This window comes from Bombyx mori, chromosome 23 (genome assembly GCF_030269925.1).
Source record: "Bombyx mori chromosome 23, ASM3026992v2".
In the NCBI taxonomy this organism is placed as follows: domain Eukaryota; kingdom Metazoa; phylum Arthropoda; class Insecta; order Lepidoptera; family Bombycidae; genus Bombyx; species Bombyx mori.
This window is the reverse complement of record NC_085129.1, coordinates 4,070,669-4,089,017: the sequence shown is the minus strand read 5'-3', so window position 1 is coordinate 4,089,017 and position 18,349 is coordinate 4,070,669. Positions and strand designations below refer to the sequence as shown.

At 40.1% G+C, this 18,349-nt stretch overlaps 2 protein-coding genes across 8 annotated transcripts in view; one reads left to right on the top strand and one right to left on the bottom strand.

Moving 5' to 3' along the window:
• The window catches only part of LOC101736252 (structural maintenance of chromosomes protein 3), a 28,319-nt gene extending 19,074 nt beyond the window's left edge, over nucleotides 1–9,245 (top strand). Inside the window, exons 21-23 of the mRNA XM_004921667.5 lie at nucleotides 5,313–5,493; nucleotides 6,638–6,820; nucleotides 7,658–9,245. Coding sequence (XP_004921724.1) covers nucleotides 5,313–5,493; nucleotides 6,638–6,820; nucleotides 7,658–7,870 — 577 coding nt within the window. The 3' untranslated portion in view covers nucleotides 7,871–9,245. The remainder of the gene's footprint in view (nucleotides 1–5,312; nucleotides 5,494–6,637; nucleotides 6,821–7,657) is intronic.
• A 1,128-nt stretch (nucleotides 9,246–10,373) lies between these two features.
• LOC101736117 (5'-3' exonuclease PLD3) overlaps nucleotides 10,374–18,349 on the bottom strand; it is a 64,466-nt gene continuing 56,490 nt past the window's right edge. For all 7 annotated transcript variants that reach the window (XM_038019141.2, XM_038019143.2, XM_038019145.2 and 4 more), the window contains exons 9-11: nucleotides 15,039–15,178; nucleotides 14,245–14,410; nucleotides 10,374–13,292 (exon numbers count right to left, since the gene is read on the bottom strand). In XM_038019141.2, the coding sequence (XP_037875069.1) occupies nucleotides 13,014–13,292; nucleotides 14,245–14,410; nucleotides 15,039–15,178 (585 nt within the window). In that variant the 3' untranslated portion in view covers nucleotides 10,374–13,013. The remainder of the gene's footprint in view (nucleotides 13,293–14,244; nucleotides 14,411–15,038; nucleotides 15,179–18,349) is intronic.

The following is an 18,349-nucleotide window of genomic DNA, read 5'->3' as shown; positions in this document are numbered from 1 at the left end:
GTGTACACACGTAAGAAGTGAAACTTGTTTATGGCCTTATTTTTCGAAAAATGATCTACATGCAACTTTCTAGAAATTGGTTAAATAAAGTTAAATTAGATAAAGTTTAAACAAAAGGATTTTATTATCATAGACATGAATACAAATAATACAATTATTTCACTTTACCTTTTTGCTACTAAGATTATTACAGCATTTTAATAATACATCTCTTTGATATCATAATACCCTGGTACTTTTCTTCCTATTATTTTACGTAATAACAGTAATAAATAGCACGGTCCACGTGATATTATTAAGTGGGCTCCCTGAGATTATTGGAATTACAAAATGATTTCCGTAATCCACCTGGAGACATGAGGTCAATTTCTCAAATCGGAATCCATACTTCAGAACATACAGCCGTTAATTAATAAAGAAGGCTGTACGTCAGAGTAAAGTTATAATAATACATCTCTTTGATATCATAATACCCTGGTACTTTTCTTCCTATTATTTTACGTAATATTTTTTTTTTTTTTTTTTTTTTTTTTTATTGCCTTTGTAGGCAGACGGGCATACGGCCCACCTGATGGTGAGTGGTTACCGTCGCCCATGGACTTCAGCAATGCCAGGGGCAGAGCCAAGCCGCTGCCTACCGCTTAATACTCTCCACAAGCCTCGTTTGAAGAAGGACATGTCATAGCGCTCGGGAAACACCGTGGAGGGGAGCTCATTCCATAGCCGGATGGTACGTGGCAAAAAAGATCTCTGGAAACGCACTGTAGATGAACGCAGTGGCTCCAGGTAGTATGGATGAACTCTACTCCGGTGGCGGGCGGTGCGATGGTAAAAACGAGATGCTGGTATCATCTCGAACAATTCCTCAGAGCACTCCCCATGGAACATACGGTACAAAATACAGAGGGAACCGAAGTCCCTCCGCAGACCCAGAGGCTCCAAACGATCCGAGAGAATGGGATTATCGACAATCCGAACGGCCCTCCTCTGTATGGAGTCAAATGGAAGAAGCTGGTATTTGGGAGCCCCAGCCCAGAGATGGGAGCAGTACTCCATGCGAGGCCGGACTTGTGCTTTATAAAGCAAAAGTCTTTGTCCAGGCGTGAAGTACCGCTTCGCTCTGTTGAGGACTCCCAGCATTTTGGACGCCAACTTGGCTTTGCCTTCCAAATGACTCCGAAACTGGACATCGCTCGAAATGTCGACCCCAAGTATCCCGATACTCTCGGAAGGTTGCAGGGATACTCCTTGGAATTGCGGCGCCATGACAAAGGGGTCCTTCTTCGCAGTGAACGCGCAAACTTGTGTCTTTATCGGGTTGAATTGAACCAAGTTCAATTCACCCCATTCGGAGACTCGCCCCAGAGAGTTCTCCACTTCAGACACAAGTTTTGATCGTCTCTCTTGCACCACGCTCCGAGAGAGACTCTGATGGCCGATATATCGCGCATCCCCCGTGCTGTCATCTGCATAGCAATGCATGCCATCAATAGACAGCATGTCATTGATATACAGGATGAAAAGCGTGGGGGAGAGCACCGAACCTTGTGGAACGCCAGCGTTAATGGTCATGGTATCAGAACAGTCACCGTCTACAACGACCGTGATGCTCCGCCCATCCAAAAAGCTAGCGATCCACTTGCAGAGACCCTCGGGGATTCCGTAAGATGGTAACTTCGATAGAAGTGCCCTATGCCAGACCCTGTCGAAGGCCTTCGCGATATCAAGGCTCACAGCAAGAGCCTCGCCCTTGCTTTCCAAGGCTTCAGCCCACCTGTGAGTAAGGTATACAAGAAGATCGCCAGCTGAGCGACCGTGACGGAAACCGTACTGTCGGTCACTGATCAGCTGGCGATCCTCCAGATACTTCAGGAGTTGTATATTAATTATTCGCTCCATCACCTTGGAAAGCAAGGAAGTTATCGCGATAGGCCTATAGCTCGATGGGTCCGACCGGTCACCCTTCTTGGGGATAGGGTGGACGTGGGCAGTCTTCCATGAAGACGGAACCCTGTTAGTGCAATAAGAGAGGCGATACAAACGCGTTAGCGCAGGCGTCAGCTCAGGGGCGCACGTTTTCAGAACCACTGCAGGGATGCCGTCTGGCCCGCTCGACTCCGACTCCCAGGAGTCGGAGTTCCCGCCTGACTGCACACTGTGTAAAGCAGATCTCGGGCAGGGAACTATCACACCGGAGGATGTTCGGTGGTGTGGCACCCCCGTCGTCCACAGTCGAGTTCGAGGCGAAGAGTTTGACCAGAAGGTCAGCCTTCTCTTTCGCACTATGGGCCAGACTGTCATCGGACTTGCGTAGTGGTGGGAGACTAGACCTGCAAAAGTTTCCTTCTGCAGCTTTGGCGAGCGACCAAAAAGCACGGCTCCCAGAGGGATAGCTCTTCAGTCGCTCGCCAATTCTAGCAACGTGCTCCGACTTCGCCTTGGCAATAACCTTCTTGTAGGACCTGGAAGCGGCGTTATATTTCCGCCTTTCCTCTGAGATGTTAGGGTCCTGACGTCTCCTGGCATTATCCCATGCCACGTATGCGGACCGCTCGAGGTGTGCAGCATCCCTGCTGGCATTGTTATACCAGGGTCTGCTGCGACCCCCAACGGGCACTTCAGAGGAGGGAATAAACAATTCCATCCCCTGGAGCACCACGTCTTTAAGACGGTCCGCACAGACGTCAGGATCAGCAGAGGAAAAGCAGAACCGCCCCCATGGGTAGGATGCGTAAAATTCACGCAATCCATCCCAATCTGCTGACATATACCGCCAAACTCTTCGATACCCGGTCGTCGTTCGACGATCAGGACGAGAGAGTGGAACGGCAGCACGAATAAGGCAGTGATCAGACGATCCAAGCGGAGCGTCGACCACCACACTGTATCCGGCCGGATCTGTGGTCAGCAGAAGGTCCAACAAAGAAGGCTCGTGCCCCTCGATATCTGGGACACGGGTGGGCTGTGTCACCAGCTGGGAGAAGCCGTAGGCCAAGGCGAAATCGTAGGCAGTCCGACCCGGGAGGTCAGTGGTTCTGGACCCCAACCACTCTTGGTGGTGAGCGTTAAAGTCTCCAAGAACCACCACCTCCGCAGATGGGTACTGCTCAAGCACGCGGTTAGTCCCCTCTTGCACATGCTCAAACAGAGCTGAACCTGCATCACTGCTGTGGGACCTGTACAGGCACGCGTAGATTCGGCTACGGCCCCCGTGATCTACGCGCAGCCACAAGAGGGACAGGTCCCGTTGTTCGAGGCCCCGAAGACGGCGACAACAGACATCAGCCCGGACGAATACGCACACCCCGGCTTTACGCAGGAAGTTGTGCTCCAATACGTAGCCGGGGTATTCAAGGTATGAGGTATCATCCGGAGCAGATATCTGCGTCTCCGTTAAAAAAAGCAGGGCAGGCTGCGCCGTCTCAAGGTGGTGGTGTACGGCGTCAAGGTTGCTATGTAGGCCCCTGACATTGCTGAAATCCACATTAAATGTGGAATGGGGAGCCGCCTGTAAAACCCTTTTCTTTTTTTTCGACTTCATTAAGTTGTTATATCTCGGGAGAGTAGGATTAGGAGAGGTAGGATGTTAGAGGTGAGATCGAGGCAACACCTGAATGAAGCGCGGAACATAGTACGTGCTCGACCACGGGTTGCGTGAGAGACTGACGCAGGGCATGGAAGGGCCCCCAGTCCACTCTGCGTGCGATCGCCGGGATCCACTCCGGTCTCCGACTCCGGCACGACGACCGCACGGCAGAATTTTACACCGGTTGGCGGGACAGCTTCCCGGGGCGGAGTTTAGTAGAGACACCCGGGTTCAGGTCCCCTACTGACCGGCGGGCGGCAGCGGATACCGTTTCACTGGGTCTCCCTATACCCCCGTCAAACAATCACGCCCCGCGAGTTCGCACGCACGTCTGCTCCGCAAGTTCCAGGCGTAACCAAGACTCACCCCCAACAAGGAAGGGGAAAGGGAAGGGATAGAACTGGCTCTCCAACCTAATAACAATAATAGCACGGTCCACGTGATATTAAGTGGGTTACCTGGGATTATTGCAATTACAAAATGTATTCCGTGACCCACCTTGAGACATGAGGTCGGTTTCTCAAATGCGCATCCATACTTCAGAACATACAGCCGTTAATTAAAAGATGGCGCGTAACGGAAAAATGTGACGCGTAACCGAAAAATGTGACGGTAAATTTTTTTCCAACGCCGATAAGGAAGTTTCACTTCAATGAAACCCGCAAAGTTATAATTTGCGTAATTACTGGTGGTAGGACCTCTTGTGAGTCCGCACGGGTAGGTACCACCGCCCTGCCTATTTCTGCCGTGAAGCAGTAATGCGTTTCGGCTTGAAGGGTGGGGCAGCCGTTGTAACTATAATTGAGACCTTAGAACTTATATCTCAAGGTGGGTGGCGCATTTACGTTGTAGATGTCTATGGGCTCCAGTGACCACTTAACACCAGGTGGGCTGTGAGCTCGTCCACTCATCTAAGCAATAAAAAAAAAAAAAAAAAAAAAAAAATTGGATGGACGAACTCACGATCCATCTGATGTTAAGCGGTTAATGCCGCCACCGAGCTTCAGACATGAGGTTGATGTCTCCGTTTTTATAGTAAAACAGCTGCCCCGACCTTCAAACCGAAATTCATTACTGCTTCACGGCAAAAATAGGCAAGGTGGTGGTACCTTCCCGCGCGGACTCAAGAGGTCCTACCACCAGTAACTTTTTTTTAATACGAACGTCATAAATATTATAAACACGTGCTTATTAAAAGCTTTAGTTTAAAATTTCGCTAAAAATAAACTTGTTGACTCCACTGACTGCCTCCAAGAACAGTTCAGTCCTGAGAAGAACAGCCGAAACAAATTCTTCAGCAGACATGTATTATTTATTAGTTACAGCATTTATTTATGTCTTTTTTAGAACGAAATTCCTTATTGGACGATGCGGAGGTGTACCCTAACCGGTAAAAAACGCCCGTAATGTAAGATTTGTAATAGTAATGCACACAGTGTACGATTTAACTTTGTAATAACGTAGAAAAAATAACATATTTTTATTAATGGTTTTTATAAATCATTGTGAATAAAATAAAGTCGATAACTTTGTACGGTACTTTTTTTTTTATCAATAACAAAATCATAATAAAAAATGTATACCCGAATAATTATTTTCTTTATACCTCGAATAGAACTTAAAATTTATATTTTTATAATAAGGAACTTCGTTCTTATCCGGTGTCCCACGACACCACACAACTGTAAATGACACACTCCAAATAATGAGTTCATTTATGTTGTAGTGGCGAGAAAATCCGTGAACTCATAGAGACGTTAGAACACAGAAAATTGGAAGCGATACAGTTTACGTTCAAACAAGTCACGAAGAATTTCTCGGAGGTCTTCAAAAAGTTAGTACCTCAAGGGAGGGGCAGTCTCATCATGAGGGTAGCCACCGACGAAGTGCAGGATGTTAATCCAGAGGTAATATTTTAAGTTATTTTTAGAAGAAATGAAACTGCTCGACAAAAAAATGTAAAGGTGACCGAGAAAAAGAAAAATATATATTTCTTTTAATTTTGCTAATCTTTATTGTAAAAAGAATCACAAATTTTTACTCTAATATTTGCTAATGTTTACTGTAAAAAGAATTACAAAATTTTAACTATAATATTTGCTATTCTTTGTTGTAAAAAGAATTACCAAATTTTAATTATATTTGCTATTCTTTGTTGTAAAAAGAATAACAAAATTTTAACTATAATATTTGCTATTCTTTGTTGTAAAAAGAATTACAAAATTTTAATTATATTTGCTATTCTTTGTTGTAAAAAGAATTACAAAATTTTAACTATAATATTTGCTATTCTTTGTTGTAAAAAGAATTACAAAATTTTAATTATATTTGCTATTCTTTGTTGTAAAAAGAATAACAAAATTTTAACTATAATATTTGCTATTCTTTGTTGTAAAAAGAATTACAAAATTTTAATTATATTTGCTATTCTTTGTTGTAAAAAGAATTACAAAATTTTAACTGTAATATTTGCTATTCTTTGTTATAAAAATAATTACAAAATTTTAACTATACAATATTTGCTAATCTTTATTTTAAAAAGAATCACATATTTTTAACTCTAATATTATCAGTTACATTGCGAAACAATAAGTTCTTGTAAGTACCTACGTTCACACTATCCTCAAGTTTTTTGCAACTACTACCTTCGCTATCTTCTCAGAACCAATAATATTTTTAAAGCTCATATTTTTAACTTCATTCCTTCGCGCCCTCATATATTTACAACGTTTTATAAGACTTTAATTTTCTCGCCAACCCCATCGCCGCAAATGACGTAGTCGACGAGAACGATGACCGGTGCTTGAGGTACCAAAAATCACCGTTAGTGGATCGGGAGGATCCGAAATGACGTGTTTGGGGCGACGTCGATTGCTTTTCATTCTGTCCGCAGGATTGGGAATGTAGTTACCGGCGGCCACGATGAGAGATTTCTCGTGTCGTGCCGCTTTATCGAAGTGGGTAATGACGTGTTTAGGGCATTATCAACATAGATGTTTCATTGAACTGAACCTTCGTAACCCGTTGTCCAATCGTGTTCTCGTGTTGCAGCGCGCCAATGCAGACCAGTTCGCTGGGGTCGGCATTAAAGTGTCGTTCACCGGCGGCGAGGGGGACATGCGGGAGATGAATCAGTTGTCTGGCGGACAGAAGTCCCTGGTGGCGCTTGCGCTGATATTCGCCATACAGAAGTGCGACCCCGCGCCCTTCTATCTGTTCGACGAAATCGATCAGGTAATGTTCCTTCTGGTGTATAAGTCCATGGGCTACGGTAACCACTCACCATCAGGTGGGCCGTATGTTCGTCTATAAGGGCAATAAAAAAAGATGCGCCCTCTTGGTCAGTAGTAGCGAACAAGGCAGAACGGTCGTCTCACAAAACAAGCGATTCTGAAACATGAAAACTATTATAAATAATTTTAGATCGAAAATTTTTTTTTCTTACACAATAAGTGCACAGACTGTGTTTGTTCTCTTGATTAAGTCAAAAGAATGACAATGCAATTTATAATTTCATGACAGTACAGATAAAAATGTGGTTTTTTAATTTTTAACATAGATGGGTGAACCAGCTTGTTGACAACCTTGCGATGTGTTATCGATGCCCATAGATAACACAAAGTGAATACCGCCCACCGTCTTGAAAATGTCTATCGTTTAAAGTCTATAGTCTCAATTTTATTATTTTTAAATTTATTGCTTAAATGGGAGGACGAGCTCAGGGCCTACCTGGTTTTAACTGGTTACTGGAGCCCATGGACATCTACAACGTAAATGCCGCCACCCACCTTGAGATATGAGTTGTAACGTCTCAGTATAGTTACAACGGCTGCCCCGCCCTTCAAACCGAAACGCATTACTGCTTCACGGCAGAAATAAGGTGAGTGGTCGTATCTAACCGTGGGGGTTCACAAGTCGCCATGTATGCGTCGAATTGGTAAACTTCTTAGTTGTGTTAGTGACATTGACCACTTTTTTTATTTTATTTCCCTTGTAAGCACACGGCCCACCTGATGGTGAGTGGTTACCGTCGCCCATGGACTTCAGCAATGCCAACGTATCCGTTCACAGGCTCTGGACGCGCAACACCGTAAAGCGATAGCGAACATGATCCACGAGCTGTCGTCGTCGGCGCAGTTCATCACGACGACCTTCCGCCCCGAGCTGCTGGAGCACGCGCACAAGTTCTACGGGGTCAAGTTCAGGAACAAAGTGTCTCACGTCGAATGCGTCACACAGGAGGAGGCGAGGGACTTCGTCGAGGACAGCGCCACACACGCTTAGCTGTGACTTTTAAACGAACCGTCATGTGACCCTGAAGCGGACACGGTAATGATTACTAATAATTACCTCAATATAAACAAACAAAAAAATATAATTAAATAAATTTTCGTTTCATTACATTATAACGAAGGTAGCTGTCGATTGATGACTCGCGCTGTACGAGGTCGTTGACCTCACCGGTCAGCCAGTACTTATTTGAATTACATTGCGTAGTTTTTATGTCAACGCATCTTCATTTACACGAAAACTTTTATTATTTCTGATGTATTACCAGTTTTTCGTTACAAAAATTAAAATCACAGACTGTGAATAATAAGTCATAATTCATATGTTTTTGGTGGCCCAAACTTATGGTTATTTCGCGCTGTCTAAAGTTTTAACAAGTTGTTGATTGGGTCCTTTCTATAATAAGTAAATTCAATGTTTTTCGGTTAAGTTTTCTGTTGCACCGTCAAAGAAATGTGCTCGTGTGTTATAAGTAGAGTAAGCTCTATTGAACCGTAAATTACTGCTGTAATACTATGATTACATTGAATTTTAATCTAAAACGAAATTAAATATTCTTAAGTCTGACTTGTATGAATTAGTAGAAAAGTATTTTTTATATAATTTTTTTTTCTGCAATCTTTACTCATCTTCAATTAAAACGTTTATAATTCATTTTCTATGATTTTCTAATCGCTAATATTATTACTAAATCGACGATATTGATTCTTTCTGACTTTAGACTCGTAAAGATAGTTTTATGGTAGGATAATATATTTTTAGACCACAATACACTAAACTTCAAAAATTATAGATAAATATAATATCTTTATCAGCAATAAATTTATTTTCTAAGTATCGTTTCGAAATTATAAAAGTTTATTTTTTATTGCCCATTTTATGGTTGAGTGGTTACCGTCTCATTTGGACTTACCCGAACCCAGGGGCACGACCAAATTGCAGTCTATCGTTGAGTACTCTTCGTGAAACTTGTAAGTAAGAAGATAGTAAGAAAAATAAGTAAGAAGACTTGTTGTAAGAAGATGTGGTAGCGCGCCGGTAGCACCCTGGAGCGTACTTCATTCCAACACCGGATGGTGCGTGACAAAGACGGTATTTGCATTAGAAGTTTTGGGCAAACTATCTTTTCTTAGTTTTCTAAATTTTGGTCGACATAATATGTAAGATATTGTTAACGATTTAAAAATTCAATTTTTTTATACATTATCTACGTACGTAAATAGAAATTTAATGATTGAACTCTGTTACAAAATGTGTAAATGTATCCTCACTTAATTTTTCATACTTTTAAGTGTTGTTTGTTCGCAGTTATAAAAATTGTAATAAATTTATTGACTTTTAAATTTAGGAATAAATTCCTTTTTATAAATTTGTTTATCATTTCTCACAGTTTGAACGCCTTAATATAAGAAAAGTTTTGTATCGCGTAAAAGTGACTGATGTTGCACCACGTTGGGCGCCATTGCAATGCGTGAACGGATAATTTTTACTGACCATTTTTTTTGTTTCGCTTAGTTTACACACTGGTGTTAATTAAGAAATGGCTCGTATACTGTCTGAGAAATAATATCTCAATTCAATCATGAATACTTCATGCTAAGGCTTTCGTGGTAGGGTTTCAAACCCATTTTACCTCATTCACTCAATGCAATCGGTCTCCGCGTTTGGGTCTATTTCCTCCCAACACAAGTCGATTAGAATCAGCGAGCGACACATTTTTAACGATTTGAGTTCAAGGAAATTAAAAACAGGCAGAATATATAAAAGAACGAAATTATTCTCGAATTAAAACTAAACATAAAGGAACAACTCTGCTGGGCAACAGTTAATAGACAACAGTGAATCTTGATTATTCATCTACTTCTTTTCAGCAACAGTTTGTTATATTTCCCTTAGATCGGAGAACTGGTGTCTCTGTTCTGTATTCATTGATCAACAAGTTTTTTTAGTTGGTTAAGTAGGGGGATGAGTTCACGGCCCACCTCCGTAGCCCATACACGTTAACAAAGTAAATGCCACCACCAGAAGCAGAAATAGGCAGGATGGTGGTACCTACTCGTGCGGGCTCACAAGAAGCCTTACCACCAGTAGTTGCATAAATTATAATTTTGGCGAGTTTTATTTTTATTATGTGTGTTATTTTTGAACACGAATTAAGTACATATTTCATTACCTGCCTGCGGGATTCAAACACCGGCAACATAAAGGAACACAGGCTTAGTGAATCTGGTCAACAGTGCGCGCGCTCAGACGCGCAGTTCCGGATGCGTGTGATTATTTATCTCTCATCTGTATCTTATTTTTTATTGCCCTTGTAGGCAGACGAGCATACTGACCTGATAGTAAGTGGTTACCATCGCCCACAGACTTCAGCAATGTCAGGGGCAGAACCAAGCTGGTGCCTACCGACTAATGAAAACCTTTCACAGATCTGTCAAATATAGTGAGTTCAATAATATACATTAGTATATTTATTATGGGAAATAAAAGATATAAATAAAAAAAAAGAAAACTTCACTCTTTATTTACAATCCAACATTACGTAGGTATTGTCATCAATAGTCCAAGATATTGCCTTTCTCGAAGAATGCTTAGCACTAAAAAACGAATTACACGACAAATTTGAGTCTTCAAGACTTTTCTTACATTTTATACACAAAGAGTATTGGCATAATTTATCTGAACATAAATAACATATCAATTACAAAATAAATGACTAAAAATACATACCTATTCAGTTTGTCATTACAAAAACCTAAGCATTCGAAATGTTGAATAAAAAATAACGACAATAAACAAAAACTGCAAGTCTAGACCGTAGAAAGAGTTCTAATTATTTCTACGACTTCCGAAAAAAAAAAAATATCATTTTCATTTTGGATACTTTTTTTTAAGAATAATTAGAGTAGACAATAATAATCTGACTTTTAGCTATACGTTTTCAGCACTTCTTTATGTTAGAATACATTAAATTTGCAATAGTAATATTAGATCATCCCATATTCTTATAATTAATTTTAAACGCACTCGAAGGAAGTTTTACAGCTGTAGTGATATGTATAGGTAATTTATAGTATAATTTTAAGTGAAAAAATATCTATTTAAAGATTTACAATAAACTACAAATACTCACCTTTAGCAATATGTAAATTACTATCTATCTATCTAAATTATCTTAACGCGTATACTAAGTAATATAATTTTAAATTATAAAACTTGCAAACCAAATTAGTTCTTAGGATATATCGGATAACAAAAAATAGTAACTAAGCATTTAGTAAATTAATCGACATTACTAATTACACAATTTAGTAAAAAAAATTAAACTGCTCAAAACTTTACGAGAAATATAAAAAACTACATTTAGTTGAAGGACTCTCTCACATCACAACTAGCAGCTAAATATATCAGTAAACCTTTACATCAGTAAACTGATATGTCGCATGTCTTCAGAAAAACACTACATATTTAAAATAATTTTTAACAATTTAAGCATCTTATTTTACATTTTAAGTACACGAATAATCCCATTAATTTCAAATTAATCTTCAAAATTTATTATTTCTGCCAATTTAGGGTAGTTCCCATTTTTTATTTTAACTAAATGTTAGTACTAGGTACTGTTTTGTGTTTCATTTTCAACACCAAAAGTTGAAAGCTTAAATTATTGTACGGTATACAATAATATATGTTCCTTTACTTTGATCAAGGTATGTAGTATATATTTGATAAAATATCAATTTAGAGTTTCAATTGAGCAGTTGATCTCGAAAGAAATCGTTACAAAAAAATATCCGTTGAAACAAAACAAAAAAAAACAGCTTTATAAACATGAATCTATTTGTATGATTACAATACGAGAGCAGCAATGGAGCAATATATTTTTTTATCTTAATACTGGCTTAGTTTTTTATACTTACAATAAAAGTTTATTAGGTAAACAATTTTCTTTCATTTTATAATTGGAAAAAATATATAATCTATACTTCAATATCAATTTAAAATAAAATCAAAAAGACAATAAACATATATCTTAAAGATAAATTAGTGCATCAAAACCACACACTTATTTTGAAAATAATATAAGCTCTTTTTTTTTACTAGAAATGAATTGCATTCATTGATTAATCTATCCGTATTCATTAAATCCATGTATTATTATTCGGCAAAAACTGATACAATAACGATTATTTATGGCAAAGCTGACACAAAAAACCCCAAAAATAATAATGTTAGATATTTTTAGGGCCAATCCTAAACATCAAATTTTATATAATTGTTTTTAAGTATGGCAACACAATTAGTCGCGGTTGCACAAAAATACGTACGTGCACGTATTATACATCAAGAAATATAAAAAAATCCTTCGCTCTGAATCTAGTTTTTATTGAATGAATCTAGCACACAAAATACGCTTTAAACATTATAGATATTAAAAACGCTTCATAATTATGTATGACTGATTCATAGCTTCGTCCTACTTGGTCATTGTTAGTTATGACGTCACTGAAGGAGTTAATACCTATTTTATTGCTTAAATGAGCTCACGGCCCACCCGGAATACACATATATTATTAAAAAAACGAGTTCTTTTTTTTTATTGCCCTTGTAGGCAGACGAGCATACGGCCCACCTGATGGTGAGTGGTTACCGTCGCCCATGGACTTCAGCAATGCCAGGGGCAGAGCCAAGCCGCTGCCTACCGTAAATTTGGATTTGGATTTGCTGTCTAGTTGCGTGGGCACTTTGGCAATGCTTCTGTCATTGCTAATATCATCAGGAGTATTTAGTACAATAGATTGGGGGGAATAGAGACTAGAGTCAGAATAGGAACAAATCTGGGATGTCACAATACTTTTGTCGAGTTACTTTTGTTTAGATTTAACTTTGTTGAACTGAAAATGACCTTTATTTAGTTTAGTTTTTATTGCCCTTGTAGGCAGACGAGCATACGGCCCACCTGATGGTGAGTGGTTACCGTCGCCCATGGACTTCAGCAATGCCAGGGGCAGAGCCAAGCCGCTGCCTTACCTTAAGAAAAACCATTGAAAATTTGTGTTGGATTTGGAAAGGGACGCGATTCCCCCCAATTTGCTGTATAAGCTGATTCGCGCATTGTGAACTAAGCCGGCTCGTGCTATAACCGCCTCAGGGGTACCGCGTATGGCGAGTTCCAGTCTCGTTCGAACACCCCTTGGAGGTCCTTACGCACGTCCTGCGCGGTGCGGTTCCCGACTCCGTCGCCGCGGTCGGCGGTTACTACTAGGGCCACGCCGGCCGTGTTCGTGAAGTAGTCCCCGGCCCAGTTGGAGGTGCCAATGTACGCGGACGTATCGGTGACCATGTACTTGTTGTGGTTGACGCGGGCGTACGGTATCTTGTCCTGATCGGGCGTGGACGGGACCACGAAACGTTTCTGAGAACGATATAGACGACGCTCTGATATATACGAGTATATAAATCGAAGGGTGAAAGGCTAATTTGATATAAGCGATATATTTTTTTATTGCTTACATGGGTGGACGAGCTCACAGCCCCCCTTGAGATATGAGTTCTAAATTCTTAGTATAGTTACAACGGCTGTCCCACCCTTCAAACCGTAACGCATTACCGCTTCACGGCAGAAATAGGCAGGGTGGTGGTGCCTACCCGTGCGGACTCACAAGAGGTCCTACCGCCAGTAAAAAAACTGTTTCGAGTAATTGATAATATACAATGTCAACCGAAAAGCAAAAATATTTTCCTATATATTTTACTAGAGGACTCGACAGACGTCATGTACATAAATACTTCGACGCCGAAAATTCAAACTTTTTCTATAAATAAATAATAATGAAATAAGCATTTTATCGTGGACCGGATTGTGAAAAATATCATCAAAATTCGGTAAAGCCGTCTAGGAAGAGTTCAACACACACACTCACACAAGCGCACCACCGCCCCGCCTATTTCTGCCGTGAAGCAGTAATGCGTTACGGTTTGAAGGGCGGGGCAGCCGTTGTAACTATACTGAGACCTTAGAACTTAAGTCTCAAGGTGGGTGGCACATTTACATTGTAGATGTCTATGGGCTCCAGTAACCACTTAACACCAGGTGAGCTGTGAGCTCGTCCAACAATCTAAGCAATAAAAAAATAAAAAAAACTTGGCCCAGCATAAACCTGGTAATCTATATATTATTATATAAAAATGAATTGCTGTTCGTTAGTCTCGCTAAAGCTAATTTTGGTCTTGAATTATTCGTGAAGTCCAGAGAAGGTTTAAAAGTTTATTTTATACAAAAGTTTAGGTCCTTTGTTTATCGATTGAGGCACTACGAAGTCTGCCGGGTCAGCTAGTAAGTGATAAATGATAATGACGGTACTTACGATTTGTAAATTGAGACGCGGGTAGGCCTGCGACAATGCAGTCAGCGAGCGCAGGAAGTGGTCCTCCGCAGGCGAGGAGTGCTTCCACCAGCTGATCAGCATGCGAACTTTTACGCGATTCTCGAGTGCCGCTCTGCGGATAGCGTCGTCGATCTTCGGCCAGAACCTGAAGAAAACGTCTTATATATCTCCCAGTCATTTATCTTCGCACATGGTTGCTGGTCGTACAGGACTTATTGAGTTAGTACGCCATAACTGTAATAAAGTCCAAAGTCGTCTCTAGCCCATTTAGTGCCCGAATGCACTAATTAACCTAGTGCCCTCTAGTGAAAGCGCGGTCAAAATGGAATAGATACAAATGTAACAAGTTTATTGAGAGGTCAACGCCCCCTAACACTGTTTCGCTAACATCCTACACCATAGCTAAAGCCTCATCTAATAGGGACATTATAGGGTTCTATGGGATTGTGAATGGCTCTGACTGCACTATTTACAATAGAAAAGAACCAAGCCGTTAGGATTGCCAATAATTCTAATATGACGAGTTTAAAATCAGTCAAATTTGTATTGTAATAGGGAATGCCGTGTTTAAGAGAAACGATCTAGCTCGCTTTATCTTTTTCCTCTATCCACGGTCGAGTGGTTTGCAAGTCGCTCCGTCTATTTTCTCAGTCTCGCTCATACTAAATTGTATCTTTTCTCTCTAACCGCGACAAATTTGCCGCGATTTAAATTTTACGTACTCTCAACGTGCCTAAAGAAGTATCACTTCAAAAAAAAACCTGTATACTCACAATAGTTTGGGCGTGTATATTGTTGCCGGTATGTAATCCATAACTGATATGTAGACAAACTGTTCGGCCGTTTGTATTATAGACACGATGGCGTCGCTGTCGTCCGTTCGACCGAGCGGACTGAACGGGGGCGGGGAGCTCTGAAAAATTAAAACACAGCTAGCTTACATGTTTTTTTTTTTATAACAGCTAAGAGGCAAACGAGCAAGACGGGTCACCTGATGGTAAGTGATTCACCGCCGCCCACGGTCACCAGCGTTTACGCCAGTGCGTTGCCTACCCATTCACCGCCGCCCACGGTCACCAGCGTTATGGCCAATCTATAACTTTGAAGCTCTATGGAGCTCATAAGGCTCATTTAATCTACCAATTATCCGTACTTACTTACTAATAACTATAGATATAAAAAAAGATGAAGTATGTGTCTATGTATCACATAAAACTCGAAACGTTAGCCTAATTGATACGAATAATGGAGTATAAAGGACTCATATAGTCGCGACACATTCCGACGAACATAGTTACGTTAATCCCGGATAAATGGCGCTGGCAGCAGCGATTTTAATCCTTTGAATCCTTAGGTCGAATCGATATGAAATATAAAAAAATAGTATATTTTTTTAGGTTTATCGAAACGCATCGTACCTATTAGTATTATCGTAAATATGACACTAAGTCTGACACTTTTTTACGTGACGATTTTACAAGACACTGAAACAATCTTGTTGACATCCGATATCGGATCTATTTAGAAACAGTTTGAATATACTGTCCTCAGTTGGTTCACAATATTTAAAAATGGGTCATTGCCCTCGCGATGATAAAAAAAATTTAGGAAAGCATACGCATAACTTCAAAAGCTTCAATACTTAAACTTCAGATTGAAAATAAACAAAAGTAGGTACTGCCATATTTATAAACCATAATGTCATTTCACTAAATAAAGAAAAACTCACTAAATACATTAATTTCCTAAAAATAATAATAATACATAAAGCCACTACTAATCAAATGGCTTCATTATACTAGAACAATTTTAATAAGTCAAAATTCATGGTAGATTTTTCACTAATTAACTCGCAGGAAGTCGCGTGACTTGAGGAAAGCGTCACAAGGCGTCACAAATACGATCGATGGGCACTTAATTCGACACGCCTCTTGCTGTTACTGCCTTCAACAAACTACTGTTTTATTAAACTAGTTCTTAATTGATCCTTTTTTTATCATGATTCCCAAAGTTCACTGGTCCCATGTGAGACGATTACATAATAGTTTATAAATATAATCTGGTAAGGAATACGTTATGGATCGAAAGGTTTAGGTAAGCTAGGCCATAAGTAAATAAGTCTTCATTGCTTTACCAAACTTAAATGCTCAACGCGAAAATGCGTTCTTGTTGTTCGATTTTGGGGTTTAAATTTTGAAATCTCCCGCCAAATTGGTACACAATTCTGGGCCCCCCGCCGGTCTATAAGCTCTTAATTTCTTTTCTTTCAAACTTCTTCTAATCGTAGAGACACTCACAGACGTTCTGCGAGCTGATCGGAGCTCTTGTTGCACCTCAACAGCATTGCTGAAGCGGTGACGCAACAACGTGGACATAATGAAGCGGTCGTCTCTTTCTGATGTGCAGCGTTTTCTTCCGGATTCACGTCTTCGAGTATACCCACCAGTCTCACGAAGCCGTTGGTATACTCGTCGAACTGTGAATCGGCTAAGGTTCAACTGTCGAGTAACGTCAACCTGTCGCAGTCCTGTTTGCAATAGCGCAATGATTTGAGCGGCTTCTTCAGGAGTTGTATCCATCTTCAGGTATTGTTCTTTGGAGTATGTTGTTCCGGTGTGTTCACTCTAAAGTCTGAGTAGTGGCTGACCCATTTTATACCTGGGCATGACCTTTTGTACCCTACGGTAGCTCAACTAGCGCTCCTTAAGTGAGCATTTTTTCCAACATCTTATGGATTGGTCCCTAGTTAGAAATGGTAATTGTTTTTTTAATGATACAGGTAATTAATGTAAAGGTTTTGAAGTACAATGATATATTTTTTTCACACCTGTTATTTATGTGCTAGATTCTAGGAGCGATTTACTGAAAAAAACATAAAGGTGCGATTTTTGTGACGACGAGTGTATATTTATGTGTAAGACACTCATTCGGCAGAGAAACAGGAAAATAAACTTATATATTTTTAGAGTTGCCTCTCAAAAGTGCGGAGCAGGTGCTCTTTAAGAAAAAAGGTTTCATAATCTTCTGCTAAAATGGTTTTGAGTGTACCTTTTTACGTTTATACCTTTTAAGAAGTTAAAAGATAGATAAATAAATTTGGGATTCATGATGTGATCATGCATAAATAAGTATCTTTTGATTTAAGACCTTTTTCGCAACCTCATTTTGAAATAAGGGAAGATAATGTATTGAGTTTGTTATGCTTTTTAGAAAATAAAGTGTTTTAATGGTAAATCTGAGCGTGTTAGTATTATTCTTTTCCTTAGGTTAGAGCCCCGTGAGCTCAACTACTCGCTCGGTGACGCTGGCATAGCCCTCTAAGACTACAAGCTTAGGCAAAAAAAAGAATGTTTTCCTAGTGATACGCTTTTTTTTCTTGGCCGGGAAACTTTTTAACCAAGAGGCAGTACAAGATACCTTTGAATTTTGCTTTATTTCGATTGATTGAGAAACGAAAAATATTTATAAAAAAATAACACTTAATATTATGATTCGCGAAACAAACAAAAAGAATCCATTGTTCTACGTTTTTGTTTCCCGAAACACTCGTAAAAGTTGATAAGTTCACTACGAAAGGTCGATGTATGCAAATGAAGTGAATCTTCAGGATGTCTGCAAGCGCTGCATACTACTGTTACGTTTTTCTCTTATTTTTATTGCTCAGACGAGTACACGAGCTCTTTTTTTTATGGCTTAGATGGGTGGACGAGCTCACAGCCCACCTGGTGTTAAGTGGTTACTGGAGCCTACATTTTACATTTACAACGTTAATGCGCCACCCACCTTGAGATATAAGTTCTAAGGTCTCAAGTATAGTTACAACGGCTGCCCCACCTTTCAAACCGAATTACGGCCCGACTTAAGTGGTTACCGGTGTTCATGGACATGGAATGAGCTCCCCCTACGGTGTCTCCCGAGCGCTATGACATATCCTTCTTTAAACGAGACTTGTGGAAAGTACTTAACGATAGGCAGCGTGTTGACTCTGCCCCTAGCATTGCTGACGTCCATGAGCGACGGTAACCACTCATCATCAGGTGTGCCGTATAGTTGTCAATAAAACAAAAAATAATATAGAATAAGA